The sequence below is a fragment of the Vigna unguiculata genome, chromosome 5 (assembly GCF_037176805.1).
Source record: "Vigna unguiculata cultivar grain cowpea cultivar isolate G323 ecotype 2 chromosome 5, ASM3717680v1, whole genome shotgun sequence".
Taxonomy (NCBI): domain Eukaryota; kingdom Viridiplantae; phylum Streptophyta; class Magnoliopsida; order Fabales; family Fabaceae; genus Vigna; species Vigna unguiculata.
Window position 1 is genome coordinate 8,134,478 of NC_140796.1, and position 18,157 is coordinate 8,152,634.

At 31.4% G+C, this 18,157-nt stretch overlaps 3 protein-coding genes across 5 annotated transcripts; 2 read left to right on the forward strand and 1 right to left on the reverse strand.

Annotated features, from left to right (window-relative positions):
- Positions 1 to 668: 668 nt before the first annotated feature.
- On the reverse strand, positions 669 to 7,293 carry LOC114185109 (serine/threonine-protein kinase AtPK2/AtPK19-like). Of its 2 annotated transcripts, XM_085673932.1 has the most exons (8): positions 7,167 to 7,293; positions 5,183 to 5,384; positions 3,711 to 4,651; positions 3,458 to 3,540; positions 3,246 to 3,366; positions 2,965 to 3,138; positions 1,871 to 1,978; positions 669 to 1,230 (listed from the first exon to the last, which is right to left on the reverse strand). In XM_085673932.1, the coding sequence occupies exons 3-8, from the start codon at positions 4,362 to 4,364 to the stop codon at positions 931 to 933; spliced, it is 1,440 nt and encodes a 479-aa protein (XP_085530058.1). In that variant the 5' UTR covers positions 4,365 to 4,651; positions 5,183 to 5,384; positions 7,167 to 7,293; the 3' UTR covers positions 669 to 930. The 2 variants fall into 2 exon arrangements, with proteins under 2 accessions (XP_085530058.1, XP_027928427.1); XM_028072626.2 differs by lacking the exon at positions 5,183 to 5,384 and having other exon boundaries at positions 7,167 to 7,265.
- A 1,095-nt stretch (positions 7,294 to 8,388) lies between these two features.
- LOC114185905 (uncharacterized) lies at positions 8,389 to 13,534 on the forward strand. The gene is made up of 7 exons (XM_028073855.2): positions 8,389 to 9,156; positions 9,350 to 9,430; positions 9,747 to 9,821; positions 10,849 to 10,893; positions 10,972 to 11,061; positions 12,266 to 12,367; positions 13,179 to 13,534. The coding sequence occupies exons 1-7, from the start codon at positions 8,575 to 8,577 to the stop codon at positions 13,344 to 13,346; spliced, it is 1,143 nt and encodes a 380-aa protein (XP_027929656.1). The 5' UTR covers positions 8,389 to 8,574; the 3' UTR covers positions 13,347 to 13,534.
- An 899-nt stretch (positions 13,535 to 14,433) lies between these two features.
- Positions 14,434 to 15,506, forward strand: LOC114185758 (myelin transcription factor). 2 transcript variants are annotated; one of them, XM_028073661.2, is made up of 3 exons: positions 14,434 to 14,953; positions 15,043 to 15,117; positions 15,207 to 15,506. In XM_028073661.2, the coding sequence occupies exons 1-3, from the start codon at positions 14,513 to 14,515 to the stop codon at positions 15,345 to 15,347; spliced, it is 657 nt and encodes a 218-aa protein (XP_027929462.1). In that variant the 5' UTR covers positions 14,434 to 14,512; the 3' UTR covers positions 15,348 to 15,506. The 2 variants fall into 2 exon arrangements, with proteins under 2 accessions (XP_027929462.1, XP_027929463.1); XM_028073662.2 differs by having other exon boundaries at positions 15,210 to 15,506.
- The last annotated feature ends 2,651 nt before the right edge of the window (positions 15,507 to 18,157 follow it).

Consider the following 18,157-nt stretch of genomic DNA (forward strand, 5'->3'; position numbering starts at 1 on the left):
CGACAGGCTCATCTCTTTTTTTTAACTTTTTATTAAAATTTTGTTTATAAATTTATTTTATATATATAAATTTATTAATGTAATATAAAAAAAAGTATTCTTTTTTAATTATTTATAATTTTAAACATAAAATTAAAGAAAAAAGGGACTGGCGGGCTGGCTCGCCCAACCCGTCCTTTTTTGGACTGATTGGCAAGCCGGCCAGACCCATTTTGCCATCCGTAGTTTGAATACTTATCATATTTAAGTTTTTAATTTGAATAAACATCCGCAATTAATACATATTTCACTGATTGTTAATGCAAATAAAAGTATCAAAACAAAACAGTACAATCAATCAACGTATATAATTCTAGATTATTAAAATAAAACCAATTAGTATGATTGTGCAGTTAAATTAATAGTTTCAGAACTTAATTTATCCTAGGAACTATAATTACTGGGATTCTAATTCATACTCCAGTAGAAACATATAAAAGTACATAACCTTTTACTATATTAGAAATTTTGAAGCAATCGCTATTGATTGATAAAACTTAATTTCCAAATCGTAAAATTGGCTGTGGGCAAAAATTACTTTCAGCATCCTTAAAATCCCATGACAGATAGTGCTAAGTAAGCACAGTACTTTATGAGCCCGGTGGAAGAGAAGGTGCACGGTATCAGGGTATAAAAAACGCAATTTATTTCCTCCAGGCATGACAGCTTAATACAATTGTGGAGCCGCAAGGCACATAAATAAGTGACTGAACTCACAACCTGCAAAGTTCACACAAGTCCTAGCTAGGGGCACAAGAAATTCTTTAGTGTAGGCAATTGTGACAGTTTACTCACTGTTCACGCATCCAGATACAGGCAACTACCTAATGAAAAGAATAGGAGTACTATAAAAACATGCAGCTTAAGTAAAAGGCGTTACAAGTTGTCTAGTCAGTAGGCAGGGCTATTCCTCTGAAGAAAAGAGGGTGCAGGCCTGACGTAAGAGAAGTCCTTAAAGGGGTTTCCACCATTTGGGCTGGCAGCTGGCGAGTCCACAACAGGCATATCAGTCCAGCGCTTCTCAAAGTTGGCAACACAGTGCGTACCAGCTACTTCTGGCCTAAAGCTTGGCTCGATTGCTCGTTCTTCCAGTTTTCTCCAATTGATTGGTTTAAACCACTTGTGTCCCTTAATTTCCTCAACCCCCCGGGCTCCACAACCTAAGCGCTTCGTTGCTTCCTTCTGTAGCAGCTGCAATAGTAGAAAAACTCAATACAATGCGAATCAAGGAATTGAAATCTCTTACAACGAAGAAAAGTTGTCAATTTTCTACAGCATTTTAAGAAAACAATAATTCATATTTGTGACAAACTGGATCCTTTTAAAAGTCAACGGAAAAAAAGCATCGCAATAGATGCATTAGTGATCATGCCCAAAAGAAAACTAACACTAATTTTATTAATAACCTTCAGTTTAGGACAATTAACAATCTCATAGGTATTTGTACCTCCGTATTTTATTTGCTTCGGTACACGTTAGTTTGGTTGATTAAACAACTATGTTGGAAGTTAAGTCATTTTCCAGACCAATGTTCATAAGACTTCTAAGTTAATCCAATTAGTAATTGTCTCGCAATTTTTGCAACCACTAAAAGATACAATGATCTCAAACATTTTACGGTATCTGCAAAGATACCAGAAAACAAAATTCTAGTGGTCTAGTTCACCACTCACTCCATGCTTAAGTAGAGAAAGCCAGTTTAAAATATATCAAGTCTAATGTGAAGTAGCTCATAATTACACCAAATAATAATATATAAGATATAGATTATGAAGATGATTAACTATATCAAAACAATCAAAGAAAATAATTTCTGTGGAGTAGTGATTACCGCTTTCAACAGTGAATGTGCTTCACTTGACAAAAATGCTGGCAGCTTGATCTTGTCTTTAACTATCTTCTGCTGAATTTTGTCACGGCTCCCACCACAGAAAGGCGGCTGCAGAGGAGGTGAGAAAACATCAACAAACATTTAGCAACTCCAAAAGACCAAGCAGCTATTCAGTTCCCACGACATTACAACTAACAAATATATAGTACTACAATAACAAAAACAATGAACCAAATAATATATGTGGTCATACTGTCCCAGAAATTCCCAAAATTCACATTCATAGATATGAACATTGACTTACTGAACCAAAAAAATATGTACCGTTATACAATCAATTAAAGTATACTATCCTATGGGAATAAATCACACAATCATAACTCCACAAGAACTAGCACGGAACAGGAAAACACTTTAATTGAATTCAATAAATTGAATTGAATATTTATACACTAAGGTTTAAAGATAAGAACATTGTTACTAAATCAAAAATATTTTAGCATTTCAAAATCAATGAAAAACATTATCATCCTATTGCCAACTAAACATTTAATAAATCGTGCAATTATAACACAACAAAAACCGACAGAAAAGGAAAACTTGAACAAACCACATTTATGCTGGCTAGAGTTGTTACACAAAAAAAAAAAAACTTTAAAAAGAAAGAAAATATATTATTGACATGTAAATGACATAATTAAGACTAGTGTTTTGGTTTCAGAGAACCAATAATAGTTTCTTGATATCTTCCAAAACAGGTACAAACATGTAGCTTTCAAAGAAGGTACTTCTTTTGGATAAATTTTCTTGCACCCTAAGGCAGCCAGGAAACAATAGGAAAAAACATCAAACACTGTAAAAGTGTATTATTGAGCCATGATTAGGTAGTATTTGATGCAAGTATAAGTTTGACACAGACTTCACTCCTCTTAAACCCCATAATTCATAATTTAGAGCCAATTATATTTACTAAGTGAGATTTTCCCTCAACTAGTATGCAAACAGACCCTCATACCCCCCAAAAAGACAATCTAAACTACAAAGACCCAACAGAAAAACCAGCCTTACAAATTAAGAAGGAAAGAGATGCAAACCTTTCCAGTAAGCATCTCAAACAGTAGAACACCTACGCTCCACCAATCAGCAGCCTTATCATGGCCTTTGCCTAGAATAATTTCAGGTGCCATGTACTCTAATGTACCACACATCGAATTTGATCTTGTACTCTCTTCAAATTGTTTTGCTAAGCCAAAATCAGTCAACATAACCTAGTAGATCAAAAAAGAAAAACTGTTCAGTTATTACAGGTATGGAAGCACGGTTTAAAAAGTCATTATGAAAAACATGAGGAAGGTAGGGAGGGAGGACAGTGTACATGGCCATCAGCGTCCAGTAGAATATTTTCAGGCTTCAGATCCCTGTGCATTATTCCATTTGAATGGAGATGAGAAACTGCAGAAACAATCTCCGCAGCATATATGCGTGCTAGATCCTCTCTGAACAGTAGACGAAAAATAGAACCACAAATTAATCCCGCAGATTAAAAACAGAAACAGAAGAAACAAAAAATCTCAAAGCTAAACTCACCTGAAAAGGCCTTGGTGATAAAGCTGGAAGAAGAGATGGCCCCCGTTTACAAAATCAAGCACAAGATACAGTCTGTATTTTGTCTGAAAGAGCGTAAGATGTAACATGAGTTAGCATTTTACTAACAAAGAAAACAATTCTGGATATCCATAACTTATAGTAATAAAATGTTCATTTAGATTTTGTGTAAAATACACAATGATAGTAAAAGCAGGAAGAAAAGAAAAGGGCATGCCATTTCGAAATTAAGTACCTGAAAACAGTATCTGAGTTGAACAACAAAAGGGTGTTCTATCTTTGTCCAGATATCCCTCTCAGCTTTCATGTATTCAGTATGGTTCTTCTCCATAATCTTGTCCTTCCGCATAACCTTCATGGCATATATTTCTGAAGTACCTTTCTTCCTCACTTGATATACTTTAGCAAATGCACCCTGCCCCACAACCTTCAAAATATCAAAATCTTCAATGCTAACTCTTTGGGTTTTCGAGATATTGCCGTCTTCATCTTTCAAAGACTCTTCGACAAAGGAGGATTCTTTGATGTCCTTAAAGGTCTCTTCATCAACATAATCCACTAGTTCCAGTGAATCCTCAGTCTCGTGTATGGTGAGTTTGCTAAGCTTAAGTGATTGACTAACACAAGTAGAAGGGCCAACCAGAGAATGAGATCGGGTGTGAATGACTGGTGGGTCATCATAAACCAGCTCATTCACGTCTTCTACAGGTTCACCAGTAGTGCAATCAATGTTGTTCAAATCTACAGTAACTGGGCCGAATACATCAGAGAAATCTAGCTCAACATGCTCCGTGTTCACAGTATCAGGAAGGTTTGCAGGAAAGAGTAAGTGAGTCTGTGACGGTTTGTAACCGCCCTTCGTAAAACCAGAAAACTGAGAGGAAACCATTTCTCACCGCTCAGAAATCAGGGATCCAAATATGCTGCTGCTGATGACCAAACTAAAAATGACTATAGATTAACCACCCCAAAGTTTCCCAAAACCCCCACCGCAGATGGACTCCTGTCAATGGCCTGAATCAAGAGAAAGTTGATGTAGGCAAATGGAGTTCCCAAAAACTTAGGCAGCAAGAAGAGCAAAACCCAGCAGAGGAGGTCGTTGTTCTTGTTTCCCGAAACACAGGAAACGAAGTATGCTCCAGTGGTTGCTGAACTCATGAAGATCCAATTGACAATCTGCGTTTCAATTCACCCAAAAATGGAACAAAGACGAAAAACCCAAGTTAAAATCACAATTTATGACACCAACAGAGGACGAACTCCAAAATATCCCACAAAATTTTGTTACCATAACCTAACCCAAATACATAATCATAACATACTCCACAAACAACACTGTCATAAATAACACATCACAATTCACAACGCCTAAAGAGGACGAAATTCAATGCCAAAACGTTGCAACATCAGAAACGGAAAATAAGAAGAAAAAAAAGGTTATTTTGTCATCCAACAAACTGAAATCGATATAAGCAACATTAGACAGCGAGATCTAACGGTTAAATTCGAACCACTGAATCACGAACCGGAAAAATTAGGTTAGGGTTAGCGACAAACAAAACATACCAACGGAGAAGACAATTAACAAACGGAACTGAAATTGAAGCAACCCGAAACAATGAAATCAAAATTCAAAACAAAACAAATAATTTCAAGAACGTGAGAGAGAAAGAGAGAGAGCGAGAGAGCGAGAGAGCGAGAGAGTACCAGGGAAGGGAATTGGGAAGGGGCAGCGAAGGGAATGCGATGATTTCTGGAATATTTGATTCCGAGCGGTGAGAGACTCGCGTCGCCACTTATAGCTTCTTTGATAGATGTATGGTTCTCTTTCCTTTACTCTCCGACACGTGGCGGTACGTGACTGGTACTTTATCGTCCCTCAAGGGATGCGAATATGCCGTTCCCTGAACTATTTTTGGGCTCAGAATTTGGAGTTAGGCCCACGTGTTTTTTTTGGGTTCTCTATTTTAGGGAATTAAAATGATTTCTTTTTCTTATAGATGAATACGGACAAGACAAGAGGAAGAAAAAGAAAAACAATGATTTATGAATGGTAGATGAAATATTATATTATTAATCATTGAAAGTGGAAGCACATAAGTTGTGTTGACCTTGTTACAGAAAAATATAAAAAAGGAGTAAAAATAGCTTAACCTAGTTTACCAAACGTTGTTATCAATTCAAAATACTTGAAAATAGGGTTGTGGGATGGATCAAAATCTACCCAATTATAGCGTATGTGTATATCTATCTCAATGTGTTTTTAGCCAGCAACAACCGAACATAACAAAACAAATAAAACTTTTTTTTTTCTAAAATGAAAGGAAAGTAAGAAATTAAAAATTTAATCAAAATTACGAAAAATTAATTTAAAACATTGAATTTAAACTTTAATTGTTTTAAGAGAAGGAATAAAATAAAAAATTATTTAAGATATTTTTAATATAATCTAAAATTAAATTTGTTATTATTAATTTATTAAAAAGTTAAAAAAGAATTATGATCAATAATAATGTTTTAAAGTTTAAAATTATATTTTATTTTCTATTCGTCTTTTTTCTACGAACTATTATCATAATAATAATAAATTTTATTTTACATTATATTACAAAATTAGTATTACAAAACTAAAATTTATTCACTTTTAAATAATTTGTATTTTTTCTATCAAAGCAATTAAAATTTACTTTCAACATTTTTAAGTAATTATTTTAAATTTTTTATTTTTATTTTCAATGCTTGATTTTTTTAACTTTTTTCGTCTTCGAAAAAATCTTTTCACAATTCAACTTTTGGGAAGTTGAATTTCGAAGTAATTTCTGATAAGAACATAAAAAATTCAGTTAAAATTTTGACTTCCATCCATTTAAAAAAAATGTGTTATACTATATTTGTTTGCAGATTTTAAAATATATTAATTTTGTAATATATTTAGAATAAAATATTTTACTACTATAATAATTTGTAAAAAACTAATTGAAATAAAATATAATTTTAAGATTTTAGAATATTATTGTATTTGCTCTTATTATTATTGATCATAAAAATTTTTCTTTTTCAATAAATTAATGATAGTAGATTTAGTTTTAAATTATATTAAAAAATTTATAATTTTTATTTTATTTTATTCCTTCTCTTAAAATAATTAAAATTTAAAATTAATATTTTAATTAATTAATTTTTCATAATTTTAATTTTAGTTTTAAATTTTTTTTCTTCTCATTTTAGAAAAACAGAAAAAAAAAAAACAAATAAGGCAATATGAAGAAATAATGTTCCTGTATTTAAGGAAATAATGTTCCAATAAATTTACTTAAATAATTTTCTTTAAAAAAAATATTATTCTATAAAAACGATCTTAGAAAAGCAAAACAAAAATTAAATAGGTTCATTTAAAAAAATAATGTTCCAACAGATCTATTTAGGAAAATAATATTTGAATAGGTTTATTTAAATCATCTTTCTTAATAATTTCAGAAAATCCATTTTACCACCTTTAATCGGAAACTAGTTATGCACATGTATTGAATGAAATAATAAATAATTATTTATGACATAATAAAGTATTATAATAAGTTATGGTTACTAAGTATAAATATGTATAAATGATAGCACGGTTATAGTTTAATGAGTAGCAGGCCAATAAATAGTAAATAAATGAATAAACATTTAAAGAATAAAAAAGTATTACCTTGCTAAAATGAAACCCAAATTCTCCTCTTCTCTTCTCTGCTACGGTGTTTCTGAGGGAGGAGAGTTTGATAGAAAAGAATGGGAATTTGGGTTAGAGAAGGAATGAAAGAGAATCACTGTGTCATCCCTCTTCCTTTATACAACAACCAACACCTGGAATTTGCGTTAGCCTCGTGTCACTGTCACCCACCGCTCGTGCCAAAGTTCACCTCCTAAATCTTTTGTTTTTCAATCCAGTGGCTTTCGTTTACTGTGAACTTTCCTCCGTTGGATTCCGATCACAGGAGGACAATTATTGATAAACATGGGCTCTTCAGCCCAATACAAACCGAGTTGATTGAGATTCTACTTTCTGCACCCCATAATTTCTTCACGTAGCTCACAGCTTTACAAAATGACTATTTTATCATTCGTAAAACTGATTTTCAGATTATATGTTCTGGAAAATTTTCAGAATAATCTTTCTGAAATGCATCAAAATATATTTTACATTAAGAGAACAAAATATGTTTTGCATTAGTTGCTTCTTCTTACATCTCCAACCACTTCTCCTTTATCTCAAAAATAAATTAAAATTTTCAATTTGTCCTTCAGATAAAAATAATTACTTTTTAACATCTGGTATATATATAAAAAGGATTTTGACATCCATAATATATATATATATCTCGACATCTCGTAAAGAAAAAAAGTGTTATAGATATCAATATTAGTAAAATAGAATTGAATATTGAATGTCAATATCCGTAACGGATAAAATTGAAAAAAAATAAGATACTAAATATTGATATCTGTAAAACAAATTAAGCTATCGGAGGTGGATAAATAAGAATGAGAGAAAGTAATTATTTATAACTGAAGGGCAAAATGAAAATTTTAAAATTTTTTGAAATACAGGAGAAGTGGTCAAAGATACAGGAAGAAAGACTTTGCATTAAGAGTATGTTTGCTAAATACTAATTATTTAAAACTAATTCTTACAAAGGTAAAACCACGAAAGTGAATTTTATTTGTTAGTATAAAGTTTTCTTTATTCATACTAAATGTAAAACTCAAACATGAATTAAGACTATGTTGATAGATAAAAAGATTGATAATTATGATAATATTTTAGTAAATAGTCAATATATCTATACAGAAAAATGCCAAAAAAGAAAAAGAAATTCGGAAAACTCCAATTATCTAATAGACTAATTTCCCTAATTTCTAAACATCCGTTGTTGATTACCTTTCTACTTTTCCTCTACACTCATTCCATACATTACTCCTTCGTATCCCTTCTTCTGCATCTGCTTCTTCTGGTTCTGCTTCAACATACTCAACAACACGCAACACCATATTCTAATGCTGTAAAATTTGTACCATGCTACTTTCGTGCCTTGTCTCTGTCTACCCCTTCACTCACTATGACTGAGTTTCTCGCCACAAACCCTCTCACCCTTTCAGCTGCAGAATCTCCAAGATTCCCCTTCCTCGATTCGCGCCAAACTCATACACCCAGAACCCAACTTAACCCAAGTTCCCGCGTCCCCTTCTCTTCCAAACCCTCCAAAACCAGTTGCAATAACAAAAGTGTATTTTGGGCGCTCAGCTCCCGCTCCAATGAAGGCCCATCAAGGGGCTATGGCTTTTACAACGAACTTGAATTTGAAGAAGTAAAGGAAAAGACTTTTGGGTTGGAGGGAAACCCTGTTGGTGAAGATTCTGCCACTGAAAGTGGGTCTGTCCCGTTTGATGGAGTGGAAGGTGGTGATGATAAGGGAGAAGGTGATTTGGTTCGGGTTCAGGGGGGTGCAGATGGGGATGGCAATGATTTGAAGAAAGATGATGATGTTGATCAAGGTGAGAATGAGAAATTTGGAGGTAAACGTGTGAGAAGAGGTAAACAGGTAATTAGAAGGTCGAATTTGTTGGCCAAGCAGGTGATAAGCATTCGCTCTGCCCTTAGCATGGGGTTTGTCTCGCAACTTTGGGTGGACACCACCTCTGTGAGTCTTGAAAGTAGTTGCTCAATCTCAGTTCTGTGCAGTTTGTTTTGCTAGCATGTCTCTAGAATACAATTTTTTTTGTCATGGAGTCTGTTAATAGTGTTTGTTTGTTTTGTTGGTGTGATGTCTTATTTGTAGGACAAAGAAATTAACTTGTTTATGCATTTATTCTTTTGGTGGATTCCATTTTCAGTGGATGGTGTTGTTTGTGGAGGTGAGGCCGAACTTGCTTTCTGGGGATTCAGAGAAATTCCTTCTGGAAGATATCAGCCAGGTATAAGAAGTTTGGATTCAGGAGAGTTTTTTTTTTCTGATTTAGGCTTGATCCCTCTCTCGGTTGAATATGTACATGCCAGCTTCAAACATACTTAGTCTTAATCCAAGTATTGCTTTTGCATCAGTTTTGTGGAATTTTTTTGCTTTTTTGTTTTTTTTTTGGCCTGCAATAACATAAAAGATATTACTTAGGGATTTCCTCAGTGGAAAGGGGGCTCTAAATCTTTTTTGTCAAAAATGTCCGATGGATCGAATGTTCTGATGGCAAATTGCCAACAAGTGACTTCTTGGGTATTCTGCTGTTCCTTTTTCAGGTTGGAGATGTCGTCCTTGTCCAAGATGAAAGTGTAATAGATAATGAATTTAAAATGATTGGATTGGAGACACTGGTATGTTTTACTGTTTTTAATTATTCAAACTTGAGGATCATTTTCTTTCACATGATTTATTTGAGTTCATAGTGTGGCACAATATGGATAAGACGTTGTCTTTGTGTATTATACGGTACTCAAACTCTTGGTGTTGCTGAAGCAGTGCAGATTAATATTTAATGCAATGACCATAACCTTGCCTTAGAGGGAGATATTATGTCGAATAACGAATCTAAGCTTGTATCAGTGACTTTTTTTTTCCAGGGTTGGCAAACTATGTGAACATAACCTCTGATATGATATTGTATGTCAGATGTCTTAGCTGCCTTTCTAAATAATCAATTTTTCTATTTAAGTATTTATGAAGGCAGATCTCAAAATCTTTTATTTAAATGTGTTCTAAATATCCTGACATTGGTTATTGGGTTGAAAAATAAGATTTTATCCTTTAGCTAACATTAGCAGTGGAGTTAGGTGATGATTGACAAAGCTAGCATGCTTAGCTTTTACATCTTAGCCGTATACAAGTACCTGTTGGAATAGTTACCGGAGTAATTTGCAAACCTTGTTAGGGTTTGATTCGAAATTCTTAGTTTCCGTGTAAATTATTGCAAATAATGTGTAAATAAGGCAACCTACTACTCAACACGGATTGGGATAAAGAATTTATTGGCGAGATCTAAATTCTCTATGGTTATTTGAAACTGGAAACTTATCCGATTCTTTCAAATTAGAGTAATAAGACCACCGTTATTGCTTAGCAAAACAAGAACCTCGGTACACAGCATGCCAGCATGGATAGTCAATGCCATATGCCACAACTAGATAAAATTAAGTACTTGATAAGTTGGATGAATGCCACTGAAAGAATCAGATAAGTTCATAACTCCTGGGTTTGCACTATCAGGGTGATTCTGCTTGACACTGGGTAATTGCAATAAATTTTCTTAATATTTTCCAAAATGAAATAGCCATTTGAGTTGTTAGCTGAGTAGCTTGATCTGATAAAAGTGACTAGATATCTTAATATGTTGCTATTTGCTAGGTTGGATACAAAGTTGTAACACCCTCTCAACGGAACATTGGAAAGGTTATAAATCTCTTGACCTTGTTGTTTTCACTTATTCTTTTATCTTCGTTATCTAATTGTGGAAATCTTAACGTGTAGGTGCGTGGGTACACTTTCTGCATCAATTCAGGTGCTGTTGAAGAACTTGAACTAGATTCATTTGGACTATCAATCATTCCATCAAGCTTGGTAAGTAGGTGGCTTCTTTGTAAGATTAATAGTACATGTACAGAGCTAGATTGCATGCAAATTTTGTCATTTAATAGGAAATACCAAACTTATGCTCTGGGGGAGGTAACCCAGGAGCTATTTTGTTTAATGATGATCATTCTAGGCATGTCCGGTGGAGGCCATATTCTAGAGGTTAATAGTAACAAGCTTAAAGCTTGGTATGCTTTAATTCATTGACGGAGTTAGTATCTACGAAAAATATATCAATATTATATCTTTTAGAACATTTTAGAGGTATCTTAAGATAAGTTTCCTCATTTCCTTGGTTTCCACCTGTCTTTATTATCTCATGATGTTTCCTTACTTGGATAGGAAACCATCTAGTTTTATTTAGTATATAAATAGGGGTTCTTGCTTTATGTTTGATCATCCCATGTCACAGAGCCTAATCTACTGGACAATTTTATTCAATCTCTCTGTTCTCTCAACTTCTTCCTTCAATAAAAAATTTGTTGAAATTAACCCTCTGGGCTGATTCTGGACAACTAAAATGGAAAGGCGTTATTGGAAAAGAAAATATTTATTTTATGCTTCTAAATTCCAATGTAATAAATGCTTTATTTTCTAATAAAATCTTTGGCCCTTGATTGTCACGCATCATAATCTACTAGAAAATGTTACTGAATGACTCTGTTCTCTCAACTTCCTCCTTCAAAATAGTTTTGATAAAATTAACCCTCAGGGCTGATTTTTAGACAACTAAGTTGGAAAGGCTTTATTGGAAAGTAAAATATTGAGTTATCCTTCTAATGGTGAGTTAACAATTGGAATAAATTTTGGCCAATTTTTATTAGTCGGTGACTAAATTGCTGAATTTGATTTGGTGGATTAAATTGAGAATTAGTTTTTGTCTGAGTTATTTTAAGAACATAGAAAATGCTGATCTTTTATGAGAAGACTTCCATACGATAATGTCAAACTTAGCATTATCTTATATTAGACTTAGCTTCACTAGTCTTATGGGCTCCACTTGGATCAAAATCCTGGATCCACGCTAATATCTTAGGACTTGTAAGGATTTACTCTATAAATTTATAACATCTAGAGCATGTTAAAATTTTGATTGTTTCTAGGGATTTCTGTAAAAGTTCTCACAGCTTTCGATAACAAGTAACGATCACAAAAAAATTGGCTCATCCAGATACACATGTTAACATTTTAGGTGAGTACCTACTCTTTGCTGGTTGAGGACGTTCTGGAGGTAGTATCTGATGCAGTTGTTGTGCATGAAGCTGCAGCTTTACGCATTCAAAGGCTTTCTAAGGTACCTTTACTTTCATCAATAAAACTGCTATGTTTGCTTAATGATTTTCTTCTCATCTGTTTCTTGACTGCTGTAAACGTTTCTTCTTCAATGATTCGGGTTCTAAATCCTGTCTAGTTTTCTTGCTGGAAACATAAATAGACAATCACACTTATTATGAACTAGTGTCAACGAATAGAAGCACAGGCCCTTGTGTAGTGTGTCTACTTTTATAAAGAAGAAGAAAGTAATAAAATACTCAAATTTATGAAGGATTTGAAATTGAATTAAGTCTTTTTATAAATTTATTATGAACAAAGTTCTTAAACTTTTTTTTTTAAATAAATGAAGACTCTATACTAGGTTTGCCTCTGTTTTTCTATTTAACTAATTTTTTTATGAATTTATAAGGCAAGTAAAATTATTCTCTTATAGTAATTTTCAAATTGAGTTCAAGTTAATTTTCGTATGATTTTAAAGCAAGCTACTGATAATTATTATATATTATTAAAAAATATATTTAACTATTTCCATTATGATCCTGTTTAAGTATTATCCAACCAATGAACAAGCAATGAATACATTCTCAATTACCTAGTTTAGTTTCAAAAACATTGACCTTTCTGGTACTGTTTTTGTCATTATAGAATAAATAATGTGAAAGAACTTCGATAGAGAGAAGTTAACATTTTTTCTTCTGTAAGTGTTTACATCTTCAATATGGAATTCAGTGCAGGAAACTGATTGAACTTTGTTGTTTTTTGTCATTAAAATAATAAGCCCATTTATTCTGTCCTGCTTATCATAAACCAACCTATTTTGTTTGTGGTAGGGTTTTTTGGGGAATCACAATGTGAGAACCTCGGTAGATTATGACTCCGAACAATCTGAGACATATGGTCAAATTTCAAGGAGAAGAAAAAGTGTGGGAAGAAAAAAACCCAATCATAAAGAATGGGATGATGAAGATAATTGGGAGCTTCCAATGGATTATCTCTGATTCTTATGGATTTTCTGCTAAATTTCATGTGAAACATTTATTTATTAAAAATTATGGAAGTTGAAATAAACCTGTTATAAACACCGAAAGGGAATATTTTATTTCCTTTTGACCTTTGGTGAGATGTAGGCCTTCATTTATTTGTACAGTTAGTTTCATTGAAATTGAAAAAATATATATTTGTTTTAGCAATCTCTTACCTGTAGTTTTACAATGATATTTTTTTTACCACTGAATAAGGTTTTCTTTAAAGCTTATAGTATCATGTAATGTTTTGTTTTTAATTACAATGCTTTTTCTATCCAATTATTTTTGTCATTTTATCTTACTAATTATGACTCAGTGAAATATAACTGACATCGCTGATGAAATTCTTGAAAGTTTCCTTAAATAATTTGCATAAATCTAACTATAATGTTGACAATTATAGTAAAACTTTTACTCAAGAAGTCTTGTATTAATATTTTCTTGTTTCTTTCAATTTAAAGGGACATGTTATTTCAAAACTAATAATGGACGTGCTCACTAAAGTCAATAATGACTCGTACATCAAAACCGTAAATTCAAAAGAGCACAAAAAAATGATTAAGAGTTTCAAAAAGTTTCTTTGACATATTGATACTGAGTTCTTATTTGCTTTATGAATTCCAATTCAAACATTAAAAACATAAAATATCTATCCTTTTAGACAGTTTGAACATCAGCACCAAATAAAATTTGATTTCAAGAAGAAAATAGAAAGCATTCAATGATAATGTAAAAGAATTATATTCATTTAAAATAAATTAAATTGAATATGTTCATAACTTGTCTATACCTTTATTAATAAGCCGGCATTGTTGCTGCGTGTTGCTATTAACAGAAATTTCCCGCTTAATGACATCTGCATAAATTTGTTATAAAATATATGATTTAAAACTTGTGATTAATAAGTTTAAATCTAAGTGTTAACTATGCGAATCTATAGAAGAGAGAATCCAATGTATTTCTTTTTAAAAGCAAAATAATTCATAAGCAAAGCCCTACCCCAATAAAAAAAGGCACTAGCCGTTAGCGCCTGTCTGGTTCAAATTCAAAACTCGTCGTCTCGAATCCCTTTTATACCTTTCCCTTCAGTTCCCAGTCCCATATCAATAACAAACCAACCAAACACGGCATAAAACCAAATGCAAACAACAATGCAGACACAAATGATAACTCCGACGACCGGAGCACCGAAGATCCGGCCGCGATCTGGCCGGACGCCGCTTCAGCTCAAGAACTCTCCCGCCGATCCCATCCAGCCTTCCGCCAAGCCCAAGCCCAAGCCCGACCGGTCGTATTTCGAGATTTCATTGATCGACAAAGAGAACAATCCAATGGCCGCCGTCTTGATTCCGGCAGCTGCGCCGCCGGAGACGTCTCTGGCAGAGGAGCTCAGCGCGGTCAAGAAGAAGTTAGAGAGGATGAAAGCGGACAAGGACAGAACGGAGAAAATACTGAACGAGAAACACGCGATGCTGGACGTGAAGATGAAGGAGATGGAAGAGCGAGGGGAGATTCAGAAGAACCTCGAAATCGAGGTTGACCGGTTGTTCCGTTTGAAGGAACTCAAGAATCGCTGCATGGTTTGTACAACAATAACAGCACATATTATGTTCGATTCGTTTCAATTCCGATTTCTCGACGCTGATTTTTCTTTTTCTTATTGCAACAGAGAGTTTCTCCTATGCGAACGCTCAGGGAGAAGGAACAAGGAAAGATCGTGAACGAAGCGCCATCGACATCGGAGGTACGCGCATGTGGTGTTCTTGAGTTTTTGAATTCATTAACCGAATGAAGAAGTAGTATTAAGAATTGTACCTTTGTTTTTGTATGAAGAAGGTTAAAACGGAGGAAACGGTGGCGTCGGAATCGGATTCGGAATCGGAATCTGTTGGCCGCGAATGCCAAGTTCTGCAGAGTCCAGGTTCAGCTTGTTCACAAACTAATACTACAACACACACAAAATCAGATAGTTGAGACATTATCTCTCATGAATTTTCCATACATAATGGCTCGTTATGTTTGTTTCAAAAATCCGTGTTATTTCACATTGCAATTTGTACTTTTCTGTTTAGAGAAAGAAAATGGCTCATAGTATTATATTATATTGCTGATAAACTTGTGCATTCTGTTTTACCTATTTTGTTTCGCTATTGCTCGATAATCACAGTTTATTCAGTAGCTGACTAATAAGAAAATATAAATAATCTATTCTCGAATAGAGAATTACAGCTTCTGTGTTTTTTTTTTTTAAATCCGAAAGCACTGAAGTTCATTCACCTAATTGAAGTATTTAAATTCAAAAATTGAAATGTGTTTTCACCATATTTATAGTTCACAGTTTCCTCTAAAGATACTTTCTGGAGATTTCATGTCGGTTCATAATCAAATTAAACATAAAAATTTACTGTGCCTTATTGTGAAAAATTTCCCCAATCATTTTCAAAGAAATTATACAAATAAACTCTGTTTGACCTATGATACACAGATACATGATACACAAATATAATATGTTATTTTGAAGATAATAAAATATGACACATATATATAAAAAATATACAATTTTTTGAAAATTTATAAGAAATAAATTATTGTATAAATTTAAATTAAAATCAAATATATTAAATATTTTTAATATAAAAATTTATAAATCATTGTTATCGATATATATAAGATATTTTATTTATAAAAATTAATAAATATTTTAAAATATGATCAGATATAAATACGCATCAAATAGAAATATGTGAAACAAATTTGAAGTATGACGAGCAAAACCTTTTATGTTCAGAGATCCGGTCCTTAAAAACCGATTTCTCGTTGTTGATTACGCGTCAGTGATAACAAAACTGGGACATGGCTTTTGTTTTTTGTATATTTTATAGAACTATATTTGATAAATAAACTTTTCAAAAATATTTTGGCAACTTTAATTAATAATTAATGTATTTAACATTATTAATCATATGTAGAGTTTATTACTTTTAATAATAATTAATATAAAGGGATGCTATTAAAACAAGTACTAATTATTGCAACTATTTAATTTAAATTATCAGTATCATTAAAATTAATAATAAACATATTTATGAGTAACAGTAATAATTACTACTTATTTTAAAATTATGTTAAAACAAAATTAATAAAATATTAAAAATCTATTTTGAAATGTTAAAATTAAAATGTTGATTTCAATAAAAAAAAAAGTTCAAAACTATTATTGTTTTAAGTCATACATAATTCTTTTAAATACTAATTTTAATATCAGAATTTATACTCATAAATTTAAATTATTATTTTTAATTAGATTTATTACTAACAATTTTAATAGTATATAAAAATTATTAAACTAGTAATTTTCTAATTAGTAATATAAAAAATTATAATTGATTCTAGTTATCAATTTGAATCTTGTATACAAACAGATAAATGTTATATATATATATATATATATATATATATATATATATATATATATATATATATATATATATATATATATTGATAACTATGAGATGAATGAATTTTATTATTATTATTCTAAGTTTGATTTATTGTTAAAAATAATAAGTATAACAATTATTTTAACTAAATTTATTATGCAAACTAAATATATCATTCCTACTTTATTTTAAAATATAATTATTTTTAATAGAATTTCTCTAAAAAAAATTCTTTGTTATAGTAAATTAGTCTATTAAAATGGTGTATTTGAACCCATTATTTTAGGGGGTAGACTAAGTTTTCTCACAACTTTAATATATTAATATTTGTGAATTTAACAATACTATTTACTGGTTTTATAATCCATGTTTCATGATAATGTCATATAATATAATATATATATATATATATATATATATATATATATATATATATATATATATATATAATTAATTAATTAATTAATGTTTTTTAACCTTAATTTGTGTATAGTATGTAGTTTATAATGTAAGAAAAGTGGAATAACTTTTATGGGTTTTTTTTCTTGTGAAGTTTGTGAAAAAGATAAGTTGTTAATATTTTTTTAATTACGTTACGTTAAGTGTGAATCTTAATTGTTTGTATAATATTGATGTTATTTATTTAAATAATATCATCTAGGAATTAATAATAAATGAAAGACAGTAGTAAGAAAACTTACCCCACATTGTGAAAAAGGTAAAGAATATAATTCGTGGGAAAAAATATAATTTGTCAAATTATATTGTATATTGTTTTTAGTTTTGTATTAAACACATGCAAAAAATAAATAATGATATTCTATAAGAAGACTTAAGAAGATGTCTACTGATATTTCAATTTATGTTACGACATTTATATATATTTGATACTTACTTTACTCATACTTATCAATGAAGTATCTAATATATAAATCAACAATATTTTTACGATGACAATATTTTATAAATTTTTATGTTGAAAATATTTAATCATTTTATTTTAATTTGGATTCACAAAATAATAATCACATATTTCTCTCTTTTTTTCTTAAAAAAGTGTATATTTTTCAATATGCATATATCATATGTCATGTCATATTATTTTCAAAATTATTGTATCGGTGTATCATATATGTGTTGCATTTGATACATGTATCGTATTTGTGCATCATAGATATGTGCACTTAAACCAAATGTACAAACATTTATATAAAAACGATTGAGGATAATTGACTTGACCAATAATACATTTTGGTCAATAGTTGAAGAACATGTTACAAATATTTTGCAAATAATTGGATATAACGTAAATAATTGAACTATTTTTATTATTTTTTTCATTGA